At 34.8% G+C, this 22029-nt stretch overlaps 1 protein-coding gene across 4 annotated transcripts in view; it reads left to right on the forward strand.

Moving 5' to 3' along the window:
• ESCO1 (establishment of sister chromatid cohesion N-acetyltransferase 1) overlaps window positions 1-22029 on the forward strand; it is a 55134-nt gene that overhangs the window by 27453 nt on the left and 5652 nt on the right. For 3 of the 4 annotated variants that reach the window (XM_078153471.1, XM_020970678.2, XM_078153472.1), the window contains exons 9-11: window positions 2974-3105; window positions 15590-15679; window positions 20782-20925. In XM_078153471.1, coding sequence (XP_078009597.1) covers window positions 2974-3105; window positions 15590-15679; window positions 20782-20925 — 366 coding nt within the window. Of the gene's footprint in view, window positions 1-2973; window positions 3106-14901; window positions 15024-15589; window positions 15680-20781; window positions 20926-22029 lie in introns of those variants that run through there. The other variant, XM_020970680.2, reaches the window with a different exon arrangement.

Genomic DNA, 22029 nt, shown 5'->3' on the forward strand with positions numbered 1-22029 from the left:
TTGGTCATTGGATAGATTGACCTTCTTAAGTCTTTTAACATTGTTTGCTGTATAATAGTATTCTATAAATTTTTTATTCTGCTTCTGCCTATTTAACTATCAGTTCAAATAAGGCTTCTGAATTTTATCAGCCTTCACTTTCATTGTTTTTTACAGCATAGTAATATTTCATTTGTGTATCATAATTTGTTCAACACTTTCCCATTTGATGGGCACCCCTTTGTTGTCCAATTTTTTGCCATCACCAAAAGCACTGCTGTAAATATTTTTGTGTGTATGTGTCCTTTTTCTTTATTTGATCTTTTTTTGTGATATAGGCCCAGTAATGCTATTGTAAAAGATGTACAGTTTAGTGAATTTTTAGACATTGTTCGAAATTGCTTTCCTGAACAGCTTGGCCATTTCACAGCTTCATTAACTATGCATTAATGTATTTGTTTTCTCATATTCCCTCCAGCATGTATTACTTTACTTTTTTGCTGACCTGATTTTGTCATTGAAAGTTACCTGATAGGATTAAAGAGGGCAGTGAAAAATTTAGTATGTAGTGATTTGTATTCCGCAATAGACCAGGTGAGCAGACTGAGTATTTATGGGTTTTTCTGCCCCATCTTTTCATTGGTTAAAAATTAAAATAATGACAAGTGAGCTTTCACCTTATTTTGCCCAGAACTAGATTTTCATACCACTTCCCAGCTGTCTCTAGAGTGTGCTGTATACCAGGCTGTAACTATTTTCTAGCTCCTTCAGCTCACCACCAGCTCTTTCTATATATGTTTTATTCCCCAAGTAGAATGTAAGCTCTTTGAGGGCAGAGGCTATATTTGCTTGTATTTGTATTCCCAGTACTTCACACAATGTGTAGTAAGCACTATCTTACAAATATCTTAAACTTAATGTGTCTAAATCTGAACTCATTATCTTTCCCTCTGAATTCCCTCTTCCAGACCCTCCCTATTTTTGTCAAAGGTCTTTCCATTGTGTAAGGTTTGTAATTTAATCGATACTCAAATCTCATCCAACTCCAGTGTTCCCTATTGCCTCTAGGATAAAATACAAACTCCTCTGCTTAACTTTTGAAGTCCTGTATAACCTTGTCTTTACAGCCTTTCTTTGATCCAGCCAAACTGGCTTTCCCTCTTTTCCTTCCACAGGGTACTACTCCATTTCATATCTCCATGTCTTTTCATTGACCTTTCCCTATGCCCAGAATTCACTTCCTCCTTACCTCCATCACTTTTCCTTTAAGATGAGAGTCAGTCATTGTCATCAGTGTGGAGCCTTTTCTCATCTCTCCGGCTGCTGTTGTCCTCTGTCTCAAATTAACTTGTATTTTAACTACTTTGCATATATTTGTATTTATTCACTTTATCTTATGGTATATATAGATGTATGTGTGTATGAATATATATTTGAGATATATATGTATGTATGTATGTATGTATGTATGTATGTATGTATGTATGTATGTATATATATTTGATATATACTCCACTTGAAACCTACCCCTTAGAGTGGAAGTTCCTTTGTGAGTAGGGATTGTTTCAGTCAGCCAAACAGCAAATATTGTGTACCTACTTCAGGCACTGTTCTGGGTCCAGGTGATACAAATAAAAGAATAAATACTCATTGATTAATTGAGTTATATATTTAATGAAAGTTTTTCTGGTGATATCAGAACAGTACAGTTTCCATGGGAAAACTATTGAATATATGCAGTTTTTAAAAATTTTTTTTTTCTTCATCACTGTTTTAAAAAATTATTTCTTTATTTTTAGCATTCTTTTTAAAAAAAAATTTGAGTTCCACATTCTCTCCTGTCCTTCCCCTACCTATTGAGAAGGCAAGTAGCATATCAGTTATTCATGTGAAATCATGCAAAACATATTTCCTTATTAACCATGTTGGAAAGAAAAAGGCAAGAAAAATAAAATGAGAAAATTATACTTCAGTTTGCACTCAGAGTTCATCAGATCTCTCTCTGGAGGTGGTGGATAACATTTTTCATAATGCATTCTTTGGAAATATCTTGGATCATTGTAATGATCAGAGTAGCTAAGTCTTTCACAGTTAATCATCACTACAATTGTGGTGTACATTGATCTGCTGGTTCTGCTTATTTTGCTCTGCATCAGTTCATACAGGTCTTCCCAGCTTTTTCTGAAACCATCCTGCTCATGATTTCTTATAGCAAGTGCAGTAGTAGTCCTTCACAATCATATATCACAACTTGTTCAGCCATTCCCCAGCTGATGGGCATCCCCTCAATTTCCAGTTCTTTTCCAGCACAGAAAGAGCTGCTATTAATATTTTTATGCATATAGGTTCTTTTCCTTTTTGTTTGCTCTCTTTGGGATGCAGACCTAGTAGTGGTAATTGCTGGGTCAAAGGATATGTATGGTTTTATAACCCTTTGGGCATAGTTCCATATTGATCTCCAGAATGGTTGGAGCTGTTCAAAACTCTATCACATCCCCTCCAGAATTTATCATTTTTCATTCCATACAGGTTCCTTTAAATAAAAAATATTAAAAAGAGGAATAAGTTTTAAGTGTTTTGTATGGAGAATCCATAATGTAGTAGTAAAATTATTCTTTTGATTGTATTTCTTTGCATTGTAGATATGCATAAAACTGTTTCAGGAAGCATTAATTCTCATCATTACAAAATATTTGGACTGCTACAATTTTTATTTGTATTTCTTCATTTAAGCTGTTACAGAATTCTGTGTAATGAGAGATCAATCATACTTTTAAAACTAGTTTTCTTTGTGTACAAAATTCCACACATATTATATGTAACAACTGTTAGTTCAGTTATTAGATAGTTTTCAGATTACTTTTTAATTTTAGAGTTCAGTCTTGACATTACAGATTTTTCTCCACATTTCATCTTACATATAGTTTGTATTTAGATTTATGAATTATGTTCAGTTTTCAGAAATATTTGAGTAATATATCGTGTTTTTCTTAGGATGCAGGACAAAAAAGATTTGGAGCAGTTTCCTGTAATATTTGTGGAATGCTTTACACAGCTTCAAATCCAGAAGATGAGACTCAACATTTGCTATTCCACAACCAATTTATTAGTGCTGTAAAATATGTGGTAAGAGAATTTCATGGTTCTTTAAGGGTAAATGGCCAGATTTTTTAGTGAGATGGGTCTCTAATTTATTTTTAGTTTTCAACATTCTCACTTGAATGGTTTATAAAATAATATTTTACACATTTTCCAATTATAGTTTTATAAAATAAAACATGACATTTCTGAAATAAACTGGCTTTTTTTAAAAGAAATTTATTTAATGTCGATCAGTTAGTATTGGTGGAGTTTTTGTTTTAAGTAAGCATTTTTATTGCCTTTGTTTTGGACTTCTCCTAAGAAATTGTGTTGTTCCACCTGGGCAGTTCTTGCTTTCTTTATGAGCTTAGAAAGATACAAAAATCCTGAGTTACTTAATAGTCCAATGGCTTGGAACAACTTTGTATCTTATAATTACATAATAGTATTCTGAAAAATGACATCTAGATGATTTTTGAATTTTTATTTCTCTTTGGCCTTTATAAAACTGTAGAAAAATAATTTTCTAATAGTTTAAATCTCTGAAACCTTGCTTTTAAAAAAAGTATGTTTAAAGTTCCTATTTTTTTCCTCTTTATTAGTATAAGAATAAGGAAATTGTGTATTTTTTCTTTATTTGTATGCATGTTAGGTCTGTTGGGTAATTTTTAACATTTGAGTTTAACGTAGTAAAGTTTTCAGCAATTTTGAACTATTTTAGATATCTTGTGAAAATAGCGATTTTATACCAAAGGTGTTCCCGCATAATCTGAAATACAAACTGGAATTCATATTTACATACATGTTACCTTCAGTACTGTACACTCACATAGACAAGACCTCCAGGATATCTGAACTGAGATCACCAACTCATTTCATATAGACGTTCAGATGAGCACTAGGTAATTATTCAGATGTTCTTACTCTGGCCCAAGTTAGAGCCATTTTACCTTAAGTTGAAAAGACCTATTAGTATTTCAGTCAACCAGTTTTCTCCCTTAGATAAAATTTTCACTTTTTTATCTAAGATACTAAAGTTACTTAATACTGTCTCTGTTTCTAACGGTTTTCTCCTGAAATATGCTAAGCAAATTTTAAGATTCTTATATGCAGAAAATCTGTTATAAGATACAGATTTATTACTTGAAACCTGCCGTTTGCCAATTTACTTGTTATCAATACTCTTCAGCAAAATGATATTTTAGTATGGGACTTCTCAGTTCTAGAATCCTTTTTGTAACCTGCTAAGAAAGCAAAACATATATATAACATACGTACATGTATATATGCATGTATAAATATGTATACACACATATATACATATATATGCGATGTAGTTAATTATAGCTTACTTTCAGTGAAAATATTTCACTTGATTTTGCTTTGAAAAGTAGTTTAAAGTTTGGATACAACTTGATTTAAATTGCTACTGAAGCCATTACAATCATATGCAAATACTAATGCAATGTGTTAAATTCTCCTTGAGGTAAAAACTAAGAGTACATTTCCAAGCACAAAATCTGAAGATTTTGTTTTAAAACATTTTATTGAGTGGACCAAGAATTGGACTTAGTAATAGTTATTTCATATCTCCTATAATTTATTAATAACTAAGTTGATTGTCTTATGTAAAAAGGAATGAAGTTGACCTTTTTAATAAGTTATTTTTTTTTTTTTGAAGGGGAGGGATAAGACTCCAAAAAGAATCCGAGGATATTTTTTTCTTTTTCTTTTTTTAATTGATGGGACAGAGCTAAGGGTTGTTGTTGTTGTTGTTTGTTAATACAATTTTTGTTTGGTTTTGTTTTTAACTTTGAGAGAAGGAATTGAGTTTAACAGATGGTCTTCCTTTGCACTGAGGTCCAAATTCTTATTTACTTTTTTATGTTATAAGAATGTTTTCCATTTCATATATATGTGTAGTCTGAAAAAATCTAATAAAAATTAATTTTTTAGCTTTTAGGAAGAAGGTGAAAATATTGATGCCCAAAATGTACTGAGGGGAGCACATAGCTTTGATTTCTTAGTTATAACACCAAAATGAATTTAGATAATTTTGTCCTTATTTTATCTTCTGTGTTGCCTATTTTGTGTGTTTATTCAAGTGTGGAGTGTGCTTTAAAAAAAAGTTTAGTGCTCTGGCCTTATTAGTCATGTTAAAAGTAAAATACTTTTCAAACTGTTCAGTATTTTTGTTACACTAAGAATATTAAAATACAAAGTAAATTAAAAGGGATAATTCAATTATTTTTATTTAATTAGCAGTCTTTAAAAATTATTGATGCCTCTGTTTTATATTGTCACTTTCCAGTGACTCTTCTCATTCCTTAATCCATAGAATATGCCCTTATTTGTAACAGGTAAAATAAGAGAAGCAAATTAATACATTGGCCATGTCTGCAAGACTTCCTTTTCCACCTGTTGTCTGTCTGCTGAGATGTGGGAAGCCGTTGTTCCCATCAGTCCTCCAAAGTAATGATTATGGACATTATACTGATGAGAGTGCCGTAATAAAACAGTCTTCAAAGTGGAATGAAGTTCAGTCTTCTTATGATAAGAATTTCTCCCCTAAACTTATACTGTATCTCATAGTGTTATAGATCTAGGTGGCTTTGGGTTTTTTAAGGTTATGTTAGTATAGTGAATACTCTTTCTAGATCCTTTGCAAAGCCTAAATCTTCCTATGTAAATGTGAGTTGTACATAGTAACCAGGATGAATAGAAAGGCTTTTAGGTATGTTTCTGTCCACAGATTGTGTTTGTGGTCTGAGGACCAGCTCAGCTTAATCCAGAGTGACTTTTTAGCAGGTGTTGGACCACCAGGTGTTGAATTCTTTTTCTTTAATAGCAGTTAGCAAAACTGTTTCCTAAAGTTCAGGTGGGTGTGTTTTTCGTTGGTGAAATCTTGGATTGTTGAAATATAAAAGATTTCCTCTAGAAACTGGATTAGTACTCTTAAAATAGGCTTTTTTTCCCTGTGAGATAAATAATATTTAAATCATATGCATATAATAAAGACCTGTAAACATTCTTAGTTTTTCTGATGATTTTTGGCCTACTGAAACATTAAGCTTCTAGTGTCTTCCTTTCTTATCCCTTTCTGTGAAAACAATAGATCATACTTTAGAGCTAGAAAGGTTCTTTGAAAATCATTCTGTTGCAGTCTTCTCATTGTTCCTTTCTTCACTTCTTTATCCTCTCATCCTGATTTTGGATACCATTTAGAGAGAAACATTTGGACCAAACTGTTGGAGATTTCTTTAGGAGGTAGCTTTTCCCTCATCAAGGAGACTTTGCTTTTTGACAGAGACCTAGGAGCTTCCTTAGTATATGGAGTTATTGATTCCTGTAGGAAAAGGAGCTCAGGGTGACTTGTGGACAGATTTAGCTTTGCACCACATGGCCAAGTCAGGTATTTGTCCCAGCTCCCCAATCTCAGCTGTAACCTTAAACTCCCACTAGATGTCCTGAATCACCTTTAGTTGTTCTAGTGATTAATCAGAGTAGCATTTGGATTCATTGTGAAGGCTTCTGGTTTATACTTTTTTCTTCCATAAGTCTTTCCTATTAACAAGTACTTGTATACTTGTGAAGAAACCATAGACATAGTCTCTGTTTTCAAAAAACTTAGACACCCAAAGGTGCCCCCTGCGCACGCACAAACCCACATATACTCTCTCTACCTCCCCCTTCCCCTGCTAGTCTTTTCCAGTTAATTATTCCCAATTCCTTCAGTAAGTCCTTTCTAGTTCCTTAAACTGTCAAGACCTTTTCACTATCTTTGTTGCACTCTCTTGGACCCTTTCTTCTCCAGCAGATTGAATCCTTATTCATCCCCTCCTCGAATCTTCAGCCTGTCTTATCCATTGGTTCTTTCTCTACTGCCTATACAGCTAAGTCGTCTTTTTTGGGGGGAGGTGAGCAGTTGGGGTTAAGTGACTTGCCCAGGGTCACACAGCTACTAAGTGTCTTGTGTCTGAGATGGATTTGAACTCGAGTACTCCTGACTCGAAGGCCTGAGCTCTATCCACTGTACCACCTAGCTCCCTCTAAGCCTATCATCGCTTATCTCTTCTCCTTTTCTCAGCCAGATCCCTTTAAAAAGTTGGCTCTACTTATTGTCTCTAGTTGCATACCTTTCAGTCCTTTCAACCCTTTGCAATGTACCTTTTAACTTCACTACTCACTTGAAACAGCGAGATCTTAGAGTGGTCTCTAAATTGTGAAGTTGGTTTGCCTTTTCCCTGTCCTAATCCTTATTACCTCTATGTTTTATTTGACAGTGTTGACCACCCTCTCCTCTTGGATGGTCTCTCCTCTCTAGGTTTTTATGACACTAGTTTATTTTGGTTCACCTCCTACTTGTCTGATTCACATCTCAGTTTCCTTTGTTGGCTCATCATCTACATCATACCCCTTCACTATGGATGATTCTGTCCTGAGCTCTCTTCTCACTCTCATGGTAACCTTGTTAGCTCCCATGAGTTTAACTGTCATCTTTATACCGATCACTCCTGTATTTCTATATCCAGCTCCAGTTTTTCCCCCTAGCTTCAGTCCTACATTACCACTTGTCATTTTGACATTTCAAACTGGATATCCCAGCAATATCTTAAACTCATTATGTCTGAAACGGAACTCGTTACCTTCCTCTCTAAATCTTCTACTCTTTCAAACATTCCTACTTTACTTGAAGGTACCACCAACCTTTCAATGTCTCAGGTTCATAATCTTGGTATCGTCCTTGATTCCTCCGTCTACTTGCCCTACATATCCAATCAGCTGCCAAATCTTGCCATTTCTACCTTCATAATATCTCTTGAATCTAACCCCTTTTCTTTACACACTGCTACCTTAGTTCACACTCTCATCATCCCTTGCCTAGATTATTTCAACTGTCTCCTAATTGGTCTCCCTGCCTCAACTGTCTTTCTACTTAAGTCCACCTTATACATTGCTGCCAAAGTAATTTTCTTTAAGCACAGATGTTACCATGTGAGTCTCTTAATGAACTTCAGTTGCTTCTAAGGTAAAATTTAAATTCTTTTTCTTAGCTTTCAGTGCGTTACTGTACCAGAGGTTCCCAAACTTATTTGGCCCTTTTAAAAAAAATTTACTCAATGCTGTCCCCTCCCCCAAACCTACTTTCTTTAACCCTTTAGTGGGTTGGGTTTTTTTTGGAGGGGAGAAATTTATGTCATTTAAATAAAATATAAAATACCTTTTTAAAAAATGACATCTTAAATTAAATGAATTATTGTAAATTTGTGGGTTTTTCCTGCATTGAAATTTTGATGACACAATATTCCGTCATGTAACCATATTGTATCATGTTGTAAACAAGTCATTACATACACATATTCCTGCCAATGCATGCTGGACTTCCCAACAATAGCATGACATATTCACCTGCCAACATTTGCTTGTTAAGACCTGTCAGTGGACTTGAGCATCGATCATTTGTAACTTCCATTTTATGTATTTGGAAAATAATGTACTTAATACAACTTTAATGCTGTTACACAACAGATGAAACGTGTGAATGAATGGGTTTTCAAAATTTTCTTCTCTTCTTTCCTTATGCTTCCACTGCCCTCTTACTTTTATTCAATGCCCCCATTTGCCCCTGAGGCTACTACTGCTCTACCCCTCCTCCCCGTTGTTCCAGCACCCCTCAGGGGGTGATATCGCCCATTGGCCCACTGGGGCCTGTGTAGTCTCTTTCCAGTCTCATTGGACATTACTGCCCCTCTTGGTCCAAAATGGCCCTCCCTTTGTTCCTTACTTCAGATACTCTCACTCTTCTTTCTAGATTTGTACTGATTGCCCTCAGACTCTTACTCCTTTTCTTCTTTTTCCAGTGTTTCTCTCTTTAAGATGCAGGTCAGGGGCTGTTTTATGTGTGAACCTTTTCTTTCTCCCCTCAACTGTTAGTGCCTTTTCTCCCAAACTACTTTGTATTTAACTACTTTGTATGTACTTATTTGACTAACCTTATGTTTATGGTGCATATGTACTTGTTCTGTCTCCCTCATTAGAATGTAAGGCTACTTGGGAGTAAAGATTTTTTCATCCTTTGTACTTGTATCACCAATACCTAGTGCAGTGTCTGGCATGTATATAGTCCTTGTTGATTGATTGATTTATGAATATCCATCTTAAACTCTGGTACCCTGACCTGCCTGAATACTGTGGACTGACCAGAGAAGAGGGGCTAATACCTCCTTATTTCTTGAAACTGTACTTAGTGCAGTCTAAGATGGAGTAACCTTTTTGGGCTACTATAGTATTGAGCCCACTAAAACCCCTAGGTTTTTATCATTCAAACTGCTGTGGGACGATGCCTCCCCATCTTATACTTGTGAAACTGTTTTTTTTGGAATCCAAGTATAAGATTTCACATTTATCCTATTAGATTGTGTTTTATTATATTCAGTCCATTGCTTTAGCTTGGTTACTGTCTTCCTTTAAAGTGCTAAGAGCAGGGGCAGCTAAATGGCTCAGTGGATAGAGCACAGGCCCTGAAGTCAGGAGGACCTGCGCTTAAATCTGTCCTTGACCAAACTCTTGACACTTATTAGCAGTGTGACCCTGGGCAAGTCACTTGCCTAAAAAAAAAAGTGCTAAGAGCATACAAATAGTAATTAATTGTAGATCATAAAGCTGTGAAAGAATCGTTAAGGTAAGCACTTGGTGAACTTTAAAGTGATATAGAAATGTGAGTTCTTTTTATTATAGTTTCCTTACCTTTCATTGTGACTTTGCAAATATCCTAATGTTATTCTTTCCCAATAGATGTTTAATACTACTTCAGATAGAAAATGAGCTTGGTGGATCCTTCATTTGATCTAACATGTTATTTCTTAAATTCTGGTCATTTGAAGTCTGATCACTTGTGATCAGAGACACAAAAGGTCAGTGCCATAGAGAAGTGTTTTTGCTAGCATCGTATACCTGATATTTGAAGATTACTCAATATCTTTAATATTGAGAGAATCAGAGTTACTTAAAATATACCAGTGACATAAAATAGAGGCACTCGTAATTGGATGATGTAAGTTAACAAGACATTCTGGTATGTTTATTTAAGAGAAAGTAACATGGGATAGTTGAAAGAACACTTGGTTTCTTAGTTGAGTTCTGACTTTGTCACTTAACCAACTATATCTCTTTCTCTTTTTTTTTTAATTAAATAATTTTATTTTTGGCTAGGCAAAGGGATTAAGTGATTTATTCGGGGTCACAGAGCTAGTGAGTGTTATGTGTCCCAAGCTGGGTTTGAACTCAGGGCCTCCTGACTTCAGGGCTGGTGCTTTATCTGCTGTGCCACCTAGCTGCCCCCAACTGTACACTCTTTGAGCAGGGTATTTAGTGTGCCTCAATTTCCTTGTTTGCAAAATGAGGTTAGAATAGATTATGTCCATGTTTTGACACATGATTTTAAAAGGATTTATTCTGTCGGTGAAAAGAACCATGTCTTACATAGGGGTGTATTGTGTCATGTATTTACTGAGGAACTTGTATTATGTCTTAATTTTTTTTTAAAGAGCAAAATGTCAGAATTTTTACCTTCCAAAGCACAAGATAGATTTTCTTCTTGGTGTTTTCTCGGCAGAGGGAGAGAAAGAGCTGTGATCTGGTTCTGTAGTTAAGAGCCCTAGTCTTAGCTATTGTGGTTTTTGTTTGTTTGTTTGGTTTTGTTTTTGTGAGGCAGTTGAGGTTAAGTGACTTGCCCAGGATCACACAGCTAGTGTCAAGTGTCTGGTCTGAGACCAGATTTGAACTCAGGTCCTCCTTACTACAGGGCCAGTGCTCTATCCACTGGGCCACCTAGCTGCCCCTTACATATTGTATTAGCCAAAGGGGACACTAAATTATTTTAGACATCACTTTTCATGAAAGTTAGGCTACCTGCCAGATGATATTTAAGATCTACCCCAGCTTTGATTGTATTCTCTTCTCTTGTTGTATTGTATTTGATCGTATTCCTTCTCTTAGAGGAAAAACTTGGATATATAAAAGTGAACAAGTGAGAGTGGTAAATTAAGACCTGAAGCTCTCTTACATTTTTCTGATGCTACAGTGAATAAGTATCATAGCAGTATAAAAAGTGAAAGATAATTTTTAAGCACATGCAAGTCTTGAGCGACTATTTAAAACCTTTTAGGCCATTGTCGAAATCTAGATTAGAAGTTAAGATCCATTGTATTTCATCAGTTTTTTCTAATAGTTGTACTTACAGATTTTAAGTGACATTATTTAATGTTTGGATAGTTTAGTTTACAATTTAAAATGGTCTGGTTGGATTGCTGTCACAAACTGTAGTATTGAAGTGCAAAATAAAATTTGTCATGATGAATTATACATGGACTGCTTTCTAAGACAGTTGCTCCAAAGAAGTGTCTGACGTAGTCCTTTTAAAAATTAATTGCTTGAGATGTTTAGGTATTTACATTTTTTAAAAGTTAGTTTGACCCTAACATATACATATAACTCACATATTTAAGAACCTAAGTATGCTGCATTTGACATTTTAACAGGCAGTTTTAGTGTAATTCTTTCATATATTAGCTTTTGCCTTATCTTCAAAATAGATAGTTGGATGGATCTGTATTTCTTCCAGTTATGTAGCTCTCAGTCTGTCCGTGCTTTAACTTCTTGTGAGATGCTTGTTTATATCCTGTAAATGTTCCATAGGAGTCATATAGTATGAAAGTTCTTTGAGATTATAGCTATATCATTCTTTATCTTTGTACCCCCCTCCCCCACTCCCGCCCTCCTGGGCTTGGCAGGTACTAATCACTTAATAAATGTTTGTTGATTGATTGATAGATCTAGAGCTTGAAGGTCTTAGAGGCCATTTACTCCAACTCCCTAATTTAGTGAGGAAATGAGACCCTAGGAGAGTGGATGATGTAGTTGCCCAGGTCAACAGAAGTAGAAACTTGCAGAGCTGAAATTCAAACCCAGTTTTTCTTTGTTCTCTTTGCTATGTGGAGGCCTTTGGTTAGATTTTTCTGACTTTATGTGGCTTTCAAAGCAACAATGTAGGCTATTAGTTAGTTCTTCTCTCTTTCTACATGTCTGGCCCACCTCCTTTTCTGACCGTTTGGCTCTTTGATAATATTTATAGTGCTATTTCTGGTTCAGTGCTCTACAACAAAAAATTAAATATTACCATCAGTCCTTCATGACCTCTTTGTGCTTTTGTAGTGGTTATGTAGGAATAGTTCAGAAAGGTGCTCAGCGTGTTAAGGATTGCATATTTTTAGACTATAAATGTGACCAAGGAGTTGACATATGCTGGCAAATAAGACATGACAGAATTTAAGATGTTTTAATGCTTAAAGTGTCTGACATCTGAAGCCCTAAACATTCTAAGGAGAGATGATAATATAGTTATTCTGAACTGTGTGAATATAAACATCAGTTTTAACCCAGAATGTGCTAATTATTAGCTACATTGATTTTATTTTCAAATTTATTTTATTAGCATTTGTTATTTCTCCCTTCCACAGACACTTCTTCCCTCATCAAACAATAAAAAGGAAAAGAAAACCCATAAGACATTTATATCTATCAAAACAAATTTCTGTGTTGGCCATGTCCAAAAATGTATGTCTCATTCTGCATTTTAAGTATATCACCTCTCTGGTGAGGAGGTGTATAGCATATTTTCTCTTCAGCCCTCCAGACTTGTGGCTTATTGCATTGATCAGAGTTCCAGAATCTTCCAAAGTTGTTTTTATGTTGTTGCCTTTGTATATGTGGTTCAAATTCAGGCTATTTGACATGAGCTCTCTCTTCTAAAACACGTTGACGTCATTTCTCACTCCTTTCCCTTAGCAGAGACAATGATTTTTAAATCCCTAAATAAATTTATTTCAGATTAGGTATTAAAATTGTTAAAGTCCTTATAAACATCCTTTTTTGTGTGTGTGTGTGTGTGTGTGTGTGTGTGTGTGTGTGTGTGTGTGTCCCCTTTAGAGCTGTCCTTCCTTCACATCTATTACGGTCCCCAAATAATCTTGGACAGCAGAGTTCAGTTCACAGTTTTACTTGGAGACTGTTAATAACTTTCAGTCTTCATTGTCTGTGTAGTTGTATGCATGTATGTATGTATGTATATGTGTGTGTGTGTATGTATGTATGAATATATGACTAATGAGTTGAAAAGATAGCAAATAGAGGATGATCTTAGAGCACAGAGGCAGGCAGTTTCATAGCTTTGAGATTAGGCTTATCCATTCTCTTGTTTTTTACTCCTATTTTGATATATTTGATGATGTTCTATTTTTTCTAATTTCAAAATATTAATTAGTAATACAAATAATATAATATTCTTTAACCCAAATAAAACCATTGGTCATATAGGTGGTAGTGTATATTTATTGTTTTCTGTTGCTTCCCTTTTTCATTTGTGAAAGGCTTTTTTGTCAAGATAGCTGGAAAGGGAAAAATTATACTATTAAAATATAAATAAATACAGGTCTTATCTCAGTATGATAAAATTTCTATCAATACAGGTCTTATCTCAATATGATAAAATTTCTATCTACTTATTCCATTAAATCTGTATAAGATTCTAATGAGAGAATAATTTGGATAGTCCCTTCAAATTCATTGTGAAAGAACTAGACCTAATTTTCCACATATATTATAAAAGAAGAAGCTTGAACTAAATGATCTCTAAGGTCTACTCCAGCTCTGATTCTTTTCATCTTTATACTAATCTTGGTCTGCATTTTAACTACGAAATTATTTTAAGAAGCTCTCAATAAATGTGGAAAAATAACACAATAAAATGTGTTATTTTTTAATGTTATTTTTTAAAAGGGCTTATCAAATCATATAATAGCAGTTGAGTGACATTGAAGTAACAAACCAAATGAAAAAAATGCAGGTTAGATTGTCTTCAAATAGCTTAGAAAGTATGGCATTTTTAAAAAGTTATTTAAATTATTTGTTCTTTAGTAAAAAATTTATTGTTTAATCAAGTGAAAAACCTCTAGCTTTTCTTTGGTGGAAATGAGCTTTATTTTCAAAATTCATAAAACTTATCAAGCTATTTGTGAAAATGCTGTGTTTATAAAGAGTGATGTCTATATGCCTCTGATTTGCTGATTCTTTGTATTGGGATATACATATATATATATATATATATATATATATATATATATGTGTATGTATGTATGTGTATATATATATCTTAGATAGATAGATGAGAGAGACACAGAGAGAAAGTAGTATAATGGTGATGTAACTTTTCTTAGTTTCTTCTTTAAGAAAGTCTTCTAAGACTGTTTCTGCTTTTTCTTTTTTCCTTAAATTAAAATTTGAGGACAGCATACCAGGCAGAGTTACAGGATCTTAACTTGTATGGCCCTTACAGATGCTGTTAGAGTTAGCAAAGAAATCTTAGGGTTTACCCAGAAATTTTATGTATGATCATATGGTCATATCATCAAGCCTTGTTAACAGAATCTTTCTAACCAACATAACAAAACATCCCAAGTCATTAAATAACAAAACTACTCTAAGCTTTGTCAACAGTATTAAATGAAATTAAGTGAAGAAGTCCATTTGCCTTTATCTTGGTTTCATTCAGCTTTAACATTTTTAGAAAGCACAGATCTCAAAAAGAAGATGATGGTCTGTTCTTATAGGAAGTACTAATATTGCTTCTCCAAAGGCCTTTTTGCTTGGGTAAGACAAGTGGAACAACCCATTCAGCTCATTCCTTCTGTATTTATTTTGAACTTCAAAGCTCCTAGTTTAACCTCTGGTTCAGTCCCATCTTACTAGATTTAAGTGGCTTTTTGTTTTTTTTTTTTCATGCAGGTTCTGCTCATTAATCACCACGAGTGTGGATCTGAAGAAGAATTAATTACCTCTATTTTTTTGAGTATGTTTAACTTCAGATACACACAACGTAGCCTCCTTCCCCATTAGATTCTTAGAAGGTAGTTATATTTTTTATAGTCTCCTTCTTGTGACTCTTGATAGTTGTGATCAATAAGAATAAAAACTATACCTTACATACTGGGCTACTGCATGCAAATCAGTTCATTTAAAACCTCCTGGAGGTCTTTCGCATGCCAGACATAAAACCATGAGTGTGTGTTTGTGGAGGTAACCATGTTCAAAATAAATTTAAGAGTTAAGTTCTTTTCACAAGAATCTGGGGAAGGGTAACTTACATTGGGGGACAAGTAACTGTTAAGGGGCTTCATGCAATGTGAGTTAAGACCTTTCAGAATTATTTTGAAGTGGGAAATGGTATATTGATATTTTAGCTATATCAGGAAGTGGGAGGGTATGTTTGTATAAGTAGAGTTTAACTGAAACTTACATTGTGCTTAACTATGTGTGTTTAAATGGGCAAACTAATTATGCCATGCCCTTGCAGACAAATGTTAATGTATAAGATAATTGATATTGGTGAAAATTTCCAGATAAATTGATGCTGCTTTTTTCCTTTTAAATGGCTGTGTGGAATAAAGTATATGAATGTATTCATTTTGTTTAGGGGTGGAAAAAGGAAAGAATTTTAGCTGAATACCCTGATGGAAAGATAATAATGGTTCTTCCTGAAGACCCAAAGTATGCACTTAAAAAGGTAAATTTTCATTATAATTTATTGTTGAATAGGCAATATATTTTTCTTTGTGGTTTTATAATAATAGCTAGGCTTTTATGTATCAGCTTACTGACTTTTTTTCTATTTGATTTCCAATTTCTTCAAGCAGCTAAATGATGTATCAAAAGCAAAAGAGCTGTGAACTCACTGTGTTCTCCTGCCTCTCTCTTTTTGTTTTTGTTTGTTTCTTTTTTTAGGCAATTGGAGTTAAGTGACTTGCCCAGGGTTACACAGCTAGTAAGTGTTAAGTGTTTGCTCTGAGGTCGAATTTGAACTCAGGGCCTCCTGACTTCAGGGCTCGTGCTCTATCCACTGCGCCACCTAACTGCCCCTCTGCCTCTCTTTTTGAAGAAATCATTGATTGTGTTTATTGGTTTTTGAAGTGCAAATTACTTTGTCCCTGTCAACTCTCTGTTTCTTTCCCCCTAGCAGCTCTTCTTCTAGTCCTAGCCTTGTGCTTGCCCCACTTACTCATGCAGAAGTTAGAAGGTATATGACATTAGCTCCTCCCCTCTTTTCTTTACAACTTTGCAGGATCATTATATACTTTCCCTTCTTTTATGGTCATAGATGATAAGTATCTTGGTATGCTTTCTCTAAACTAAACCCCCTATCTGCACTCTTGATCCCATTCCTTCTTATCTTTTCTTGGGCCTTGTTCTAGGAGTCATCTTTTCTTGAATGCAGCAATTTCTTCTACTCATATTGGCCAATGCTGTCTCTCTCCTCCCATATCCCTACAGTTTGGTTTCTGGTCCTTAATATTCTACTGAAAATATTCTCTCAAATTTCACCAATGGCCTCCCAGTAGCCAAATCCAATGGCCTTTTCTTTCCCCCTTGTTCTTATTTTCTTTGACTTCTGTAGCTTTAGACACTGTTGACTACCTTCTTTTAGAAAAAAAGTTTTTATTGATATCTTTTGTAATTTTTTTTATATATGATCTTTAATCATACATGACATATGGTCATGTATCCATTTAGAATATATTGTGGAATATGGGGTAAGGTGTTGGCCTAAGCCTACTTTCTGCCAGATTGTTTTTCAGTTTTCTCAGTAGTTTTTATCAACTAGAGAGTGCTTTCTTGAGTAGTTTATATTTTCCGATGTACCAAACATGGATTGAGTTCCATAATTTCTAATTCTTCAAAGTCTAGTCTATTCTGTTGACTTGCCTTTCTTTTTTAATCAACACCAGATGGTTTTGTTGATAACTTTATAATACAATTTGAGATCTTGAAGTGCTTTCCCCCATTTATCCTTATCTCCTTTCCTTTGATCATCATTTCCTTGATTTTCTCCATCTTTTGCTTTTCCAAATGAATTTTGTTGTCTTATAAAGTTCCCTGAAGCATTTGTGTGATAATTTGATTGGTATTGGATTAAAAATGTAAATTAACTTTGATAGTATTGTCATTTTTATTATATTGGCACAGCCTAAACATGAGCACTGAATATTCCTTCAGCTTTTAAGTTCTTTATGTTTGTAAGGAGCACTTTGTAATTGAATTTGAACAAATTTTTGTGTGCTTTTGTAGATTGTTTGCAAGATACTTTATGCATTTTATGGTTATCTAGAATGAAATTCACATTTCTGTTATTGCCTGGACTTTGTTGTTATATACTAATGCAATTGATTTTTAAAGATTTATTTTGTAGCCTGCAACTTTGCTGAAACTGTTAATTGTCTCGATTAGTGTCTTTGCTGATTGCTGAAATTTCTGAATATACCATTGTATTGTAAGCAGATAGGGATAGTTCTATCTCCTCTTCACCTGTCTTCCTTTAATTTCTTTCTCTTCTCTTATTTCTTTTGCTAGTATTTTCAGAACTATGTCAAATAATAGTGAAGAAGCTGATTATTTTCTTATTTCTGGATACATTTTTTTTGTGGCTTCATGAACATAACACTTTACTGCCACCTCTCACAGATTCATAGCCTACCATGTACAAGGTGCTGGGGATACACAGATAAAAGGATTTGTAATAGTCAGCAGGCATTTATAAAGCACTTAGTAATGTGTCAAGTCCTATGTGAAGTTCTGAGGATACCAAAAAAAAAAATGCTGTCTTGCCTCTAAAGAAGCTTGTATTTTAAAGAGGGAGACAGCCTATAAATAACTGCACATACAAGATATAAACAGAATAGATGTAAGGTAATCTTAAAGGAAAGGCACTAGCAGCTATGGGGACCAAGGAAGTCCTCTTGAAGAAGGTGGGATTTAAGCTAAATCATGAAGGGGGCCAGAGGAGCTGAGAGGCAGAGGTGAGGAGGGAGAGTATTCCAGCCATGGAAACACAGCCTGTAAAAAGTGGAGGATCGGGAGATAGATCATCATATGTAAGGAGGCATGGAAACACAGCCTGTAAAAAGTGGAGGATTGGGAGATAGATCATCATATGTAAGGAGGGCAGTGCACCTGTATTCTAGAGTTTTTGGAAAGGAGCTCAGTTTAAGAAGATTGGAAAGTAAAGAGTCTTTGTTCATATGGGACCTTTGGCTTTATGTGCCAAATAAAAAAAAATTCTTTTTTTGATCATAAAGATCATAAGGAGCCATTGGAGTTTGGCCCCAGGGGAGTGGGGTGGGGGATGAAGTGAGGAGGGAAGGGGGTGGAGTTTGATATGTACTTTAGGAAAATCACTTTGGAAGCAAAGTGGAAGGGCTTGAGGCAGGGAGACCAATTAGAAGGCTATAGGGACCTTTGAAGGTTATATAGTGTAACCTCCTTCCTTTTTTATTGATGCTTTTTGTTCTTGCATCACCTTTCTTCCTGAATATAATCTTCCACCTCCTCTCCCTGCCTAACCCAGGGAGCCATCCTTTGTAGCAAAAATTTTAGAAGAAAAAGAAAAAAGGAAGTTCATTAAAGCCAATGAACACATTGGAATTTTGTATATACATATTTGATCAGATGTGATCATCTGAAAGCATATCCTCTATTCCACATAGCCCTGCACTGTAAGGAGGGAGATGCATTTTCTCCACATTTTTCCTGGGCCAATCTTGGTCATTATAATTACATAGCATTGAATTTTCTTTTTTTCTTTTTCTTTACATTGTTATAGTCCTTATTTACATTGTTTTCCTGGTTCTGCTTATTTTATTTTTAATAAGTTTGTATGTCTTCCTGTGCTTCTCTGAATTCATATTGCTTCTGTATATTAGTATTTATATTCTGTTACATTCATTTGCCACCAGTTGTTGAGCACTTTGCTACTTGCTGGGCACCTGTATTGTTTTTATTCTGTGCTACTATAAAAGGGCTGCTTGGAATATTTTTGTTCATGTGAGACCTCTCTTTCTATATTTGACTCCCTTGGGATATATGGCTAGAAGTGGGATCTCCTCATTAAAGGTATAGATATTTTAGTCACTTTTTTTAGCATAATTCCAAATACTTTCCAGAATGATTGGACTAATTCACAGTTCTCCCTGCGTATTAATGTAACTTTCAAGGCTGTGCTAAGTTTGATATTTCGTGTGTGTGTGTGTGTGTGTGTGTGTGTGTGTGTATGTGTGTTCGTTGTCCCAAGAAAAAAAGGGCATTTAAAAAATTTCATTATATGCTAAACCCTTTAATTCTTTAAGTATGACTATTGCATTAAGCAGTAAACACCAAATTACATGTTATACATGATACCGAAATAGAAAAACCTCCATTTGTTTATATAGCCCTGGGACCCTAGGCAGGTCAGTTACACTTTCAGTGCTCTAGGTAACTCTAATGGGCAAGAGGTTTTTGCTTTTTAAATATTTTGATAATTAAACATTATGTTTCCTTCTTAGTCCTATGTATTTTATTTTACGCATTTTAAAACATTATTCTGGGCAGCTAGGTGGTGCAGTGGATAGAGCAATGACCCTGGAGTCAGGAGGACCTGAGTTCAAATCCGGCCTCAGACACAGTACTTCCTAGCTGTGTGACTGTGGGCAAGTCACTTAACCCGAATTGCCTCACTAAAAACACAACAAAACAAAACATTATTCTGAGAAGGGGTCTGTAGGCTTCACTACATTGCAAAATTGTGACACAGAAAGGTCAAGAACTCCAGCTTTAAGGCTGTAAGTTGCAGAGAAGTACTGACTAATAATAATACTGATAATAAAAGTGATAGCTCTTATATAGCACCTACTGTGTGCCATGTAGTGTGCTAAGTGCTTTACAAATAATTATCTCATTTGATCCTCACAGCAGTCTTGTAGGTGATATTATGAGGCAGATAGAGGTTAAGTGATTTGCCCAATGATAAGTATCTGAGCTGGATTTGAACTTAGAACTTGCTGACCTCAGGCCTGGTCTTCCATCCACTGTGGCATTTATCTGCCTAGGTACTTTAGTAGAGGGCCTTCCCCAATACCAGTGAAATCGAAGTTATCCCAATTATGCATGACTTACTGAATTCAATGTAGTACTCCTTTGTACACATGTGATATCTTCATATAGGTTTCTAAGTTCATTGATACAGAGTTGGAAGGAGCCTTAGAGATCATCTAGTCTATTGGTGTCAAACCCAAATAGAAACCAATCCCTGCACGTGTGTATTGACTTACAAATCACAAATTAGCATTATCTGTATTGTATTGTATTTTTATTTATTTTGTTAAACTTCTCCTGATTGCATTTTAATCTGGTTGTGGACCCACTGGAGAGCCCTTGAGTTTGACACCTCTGATCTAATCTCATCCTTTCATTTTATAGATTAGAAGATTTAGACTCAGAAAAATTAAGTGGGTTTGACTGACTGACTGAATAAAGCATTTATTAAGCACTTATTATGTGTAAAAAACAGTGCAAAGCACTGAGGATACAAATAGAAAAAAAAAGATGAGCTCAGTTCTCAAGGAACTCAAATTCTAATGGGAGGGACAACACAGGGAAGGTTTCAGCTACAAGTAAGATGGCAAAGTTCTGTGATCCTTAAGGTATAGGGAATGTTAATTCTACTGCTTTAAGAGATTTATGAAGATCGCATGGGTAGTGAGAGGTAGAGCCAAGATTTGAACCCAGATGATCTGACTCCAAACCCTATCATGCTGGTTTTCTCAATTTAAAAATTTTTTTCTCTCTGTTCGGCAGGTTGAGGAAATTAGAGAGATGGTAGACAATGACTTGGGATTCCAACAAGCTCCACTCATGTGCTCTTCTAGAATTAAGACTCTTCTCTTTATTTCTAATGACAAAAAAGTTGTTGGCTGCTTAATTGCAGAACATATCCAGTGGGTGAGTAATTTGCTAAAAATTGATTATGTGTAATTTAGAGTATAATGAACTAATTTATAGATTATTTTGAACAGTATAGTTTATAAACCTGCTATATTTCAAGAAAGTGTCTGCTTAGACATTCTGGTTTAACTAAATATTCTACACAATATGTCATTGCTCTTTTAATATTTTAATAATACATCACATCAAGTTGGTGAAAATACTCATTTGGTAAAATATTACAGCATGAGGAAACAATTCCATCTTGGTTTGATTAGATGTTAGAATATTTTACAAAATATTTATTTAACCTAAAATTCCAAGATTTTCTAGATATTATTTAAATTATAAAACTTGTTTAAACTATTAGCTTTATTAAATATTGAGTAGAATGTTTGTCTTCAATCAAAAAGCATTTATTAAGCACTCACTTTATCACATTTTCACCTCATGTGCCACCTCATCTGTGAAGCCTTACCTGATCTTCCCGGTGTTAGCGCTGTACTCCCACTGCTCATAATACCCTGTGTTTAATCATCTATGAACGTGTTCACTGTACAATATAATCTCCTTGAGGGCAGTCAGTGTTTCATATTTTTTTCCTTTACAAATCTGGAGTACAGCCTATGTCTTGAACATAAAGATATAAGGTTGGAGTAGGAAAAAGCAGTTGCCCTGTGGTCTGTTGGTCTTGGAACCCTCGGGTGTATGTACTTTCTCTGCATCTTAAAGGGTTGCCTAAAGCACCAAGACACACAGCTATTATGTGACAGAGGCAGGACTTGAACCCAGGTCTTCCTGGTTTCCAGGCTTATTTTCTGGTTATTTAATGCTTTTTGAGGCAGACCAGTTAAACATATTGCTCTAGCTATCAGTTTGCTGACCTACCAGAAGTAACTCACATTTATATATAGTCTTTATGGTTAAATTATCTCATACCTCATAATACTATGAGACTAATAATTCAAGTAGTAATCAATCAGCAAGTATTAATTAATCCCTTACTCTGCTTCAGTCACTGCTAAGCACTATGAATACAAAAAAAGGTGAAAACAGCTCTTATTTTTAAGGGGCTTACATTCTAGTGGGAGAAACATGTGAAATAACTAGGAACGTACAAGA

Source organism: Phascolarctos cinereus, unplaced genomic scaffold (genome assembly GCF_003287225.1).
Source record: "Phascolarctos cinereus isolate Bilbo 61053 unplaced genomic scaffold, phaCin_HiC Scaffold_4;HRSCAF=312, whole genome shotgun sequence".
Taxonomy (NCBI): Eukaryota; Metazoa; Chordata; class Mammalia; order Diprotodontia; family Phascolarctidae; genus Phascolarctos; species Phascolarctos cinereus.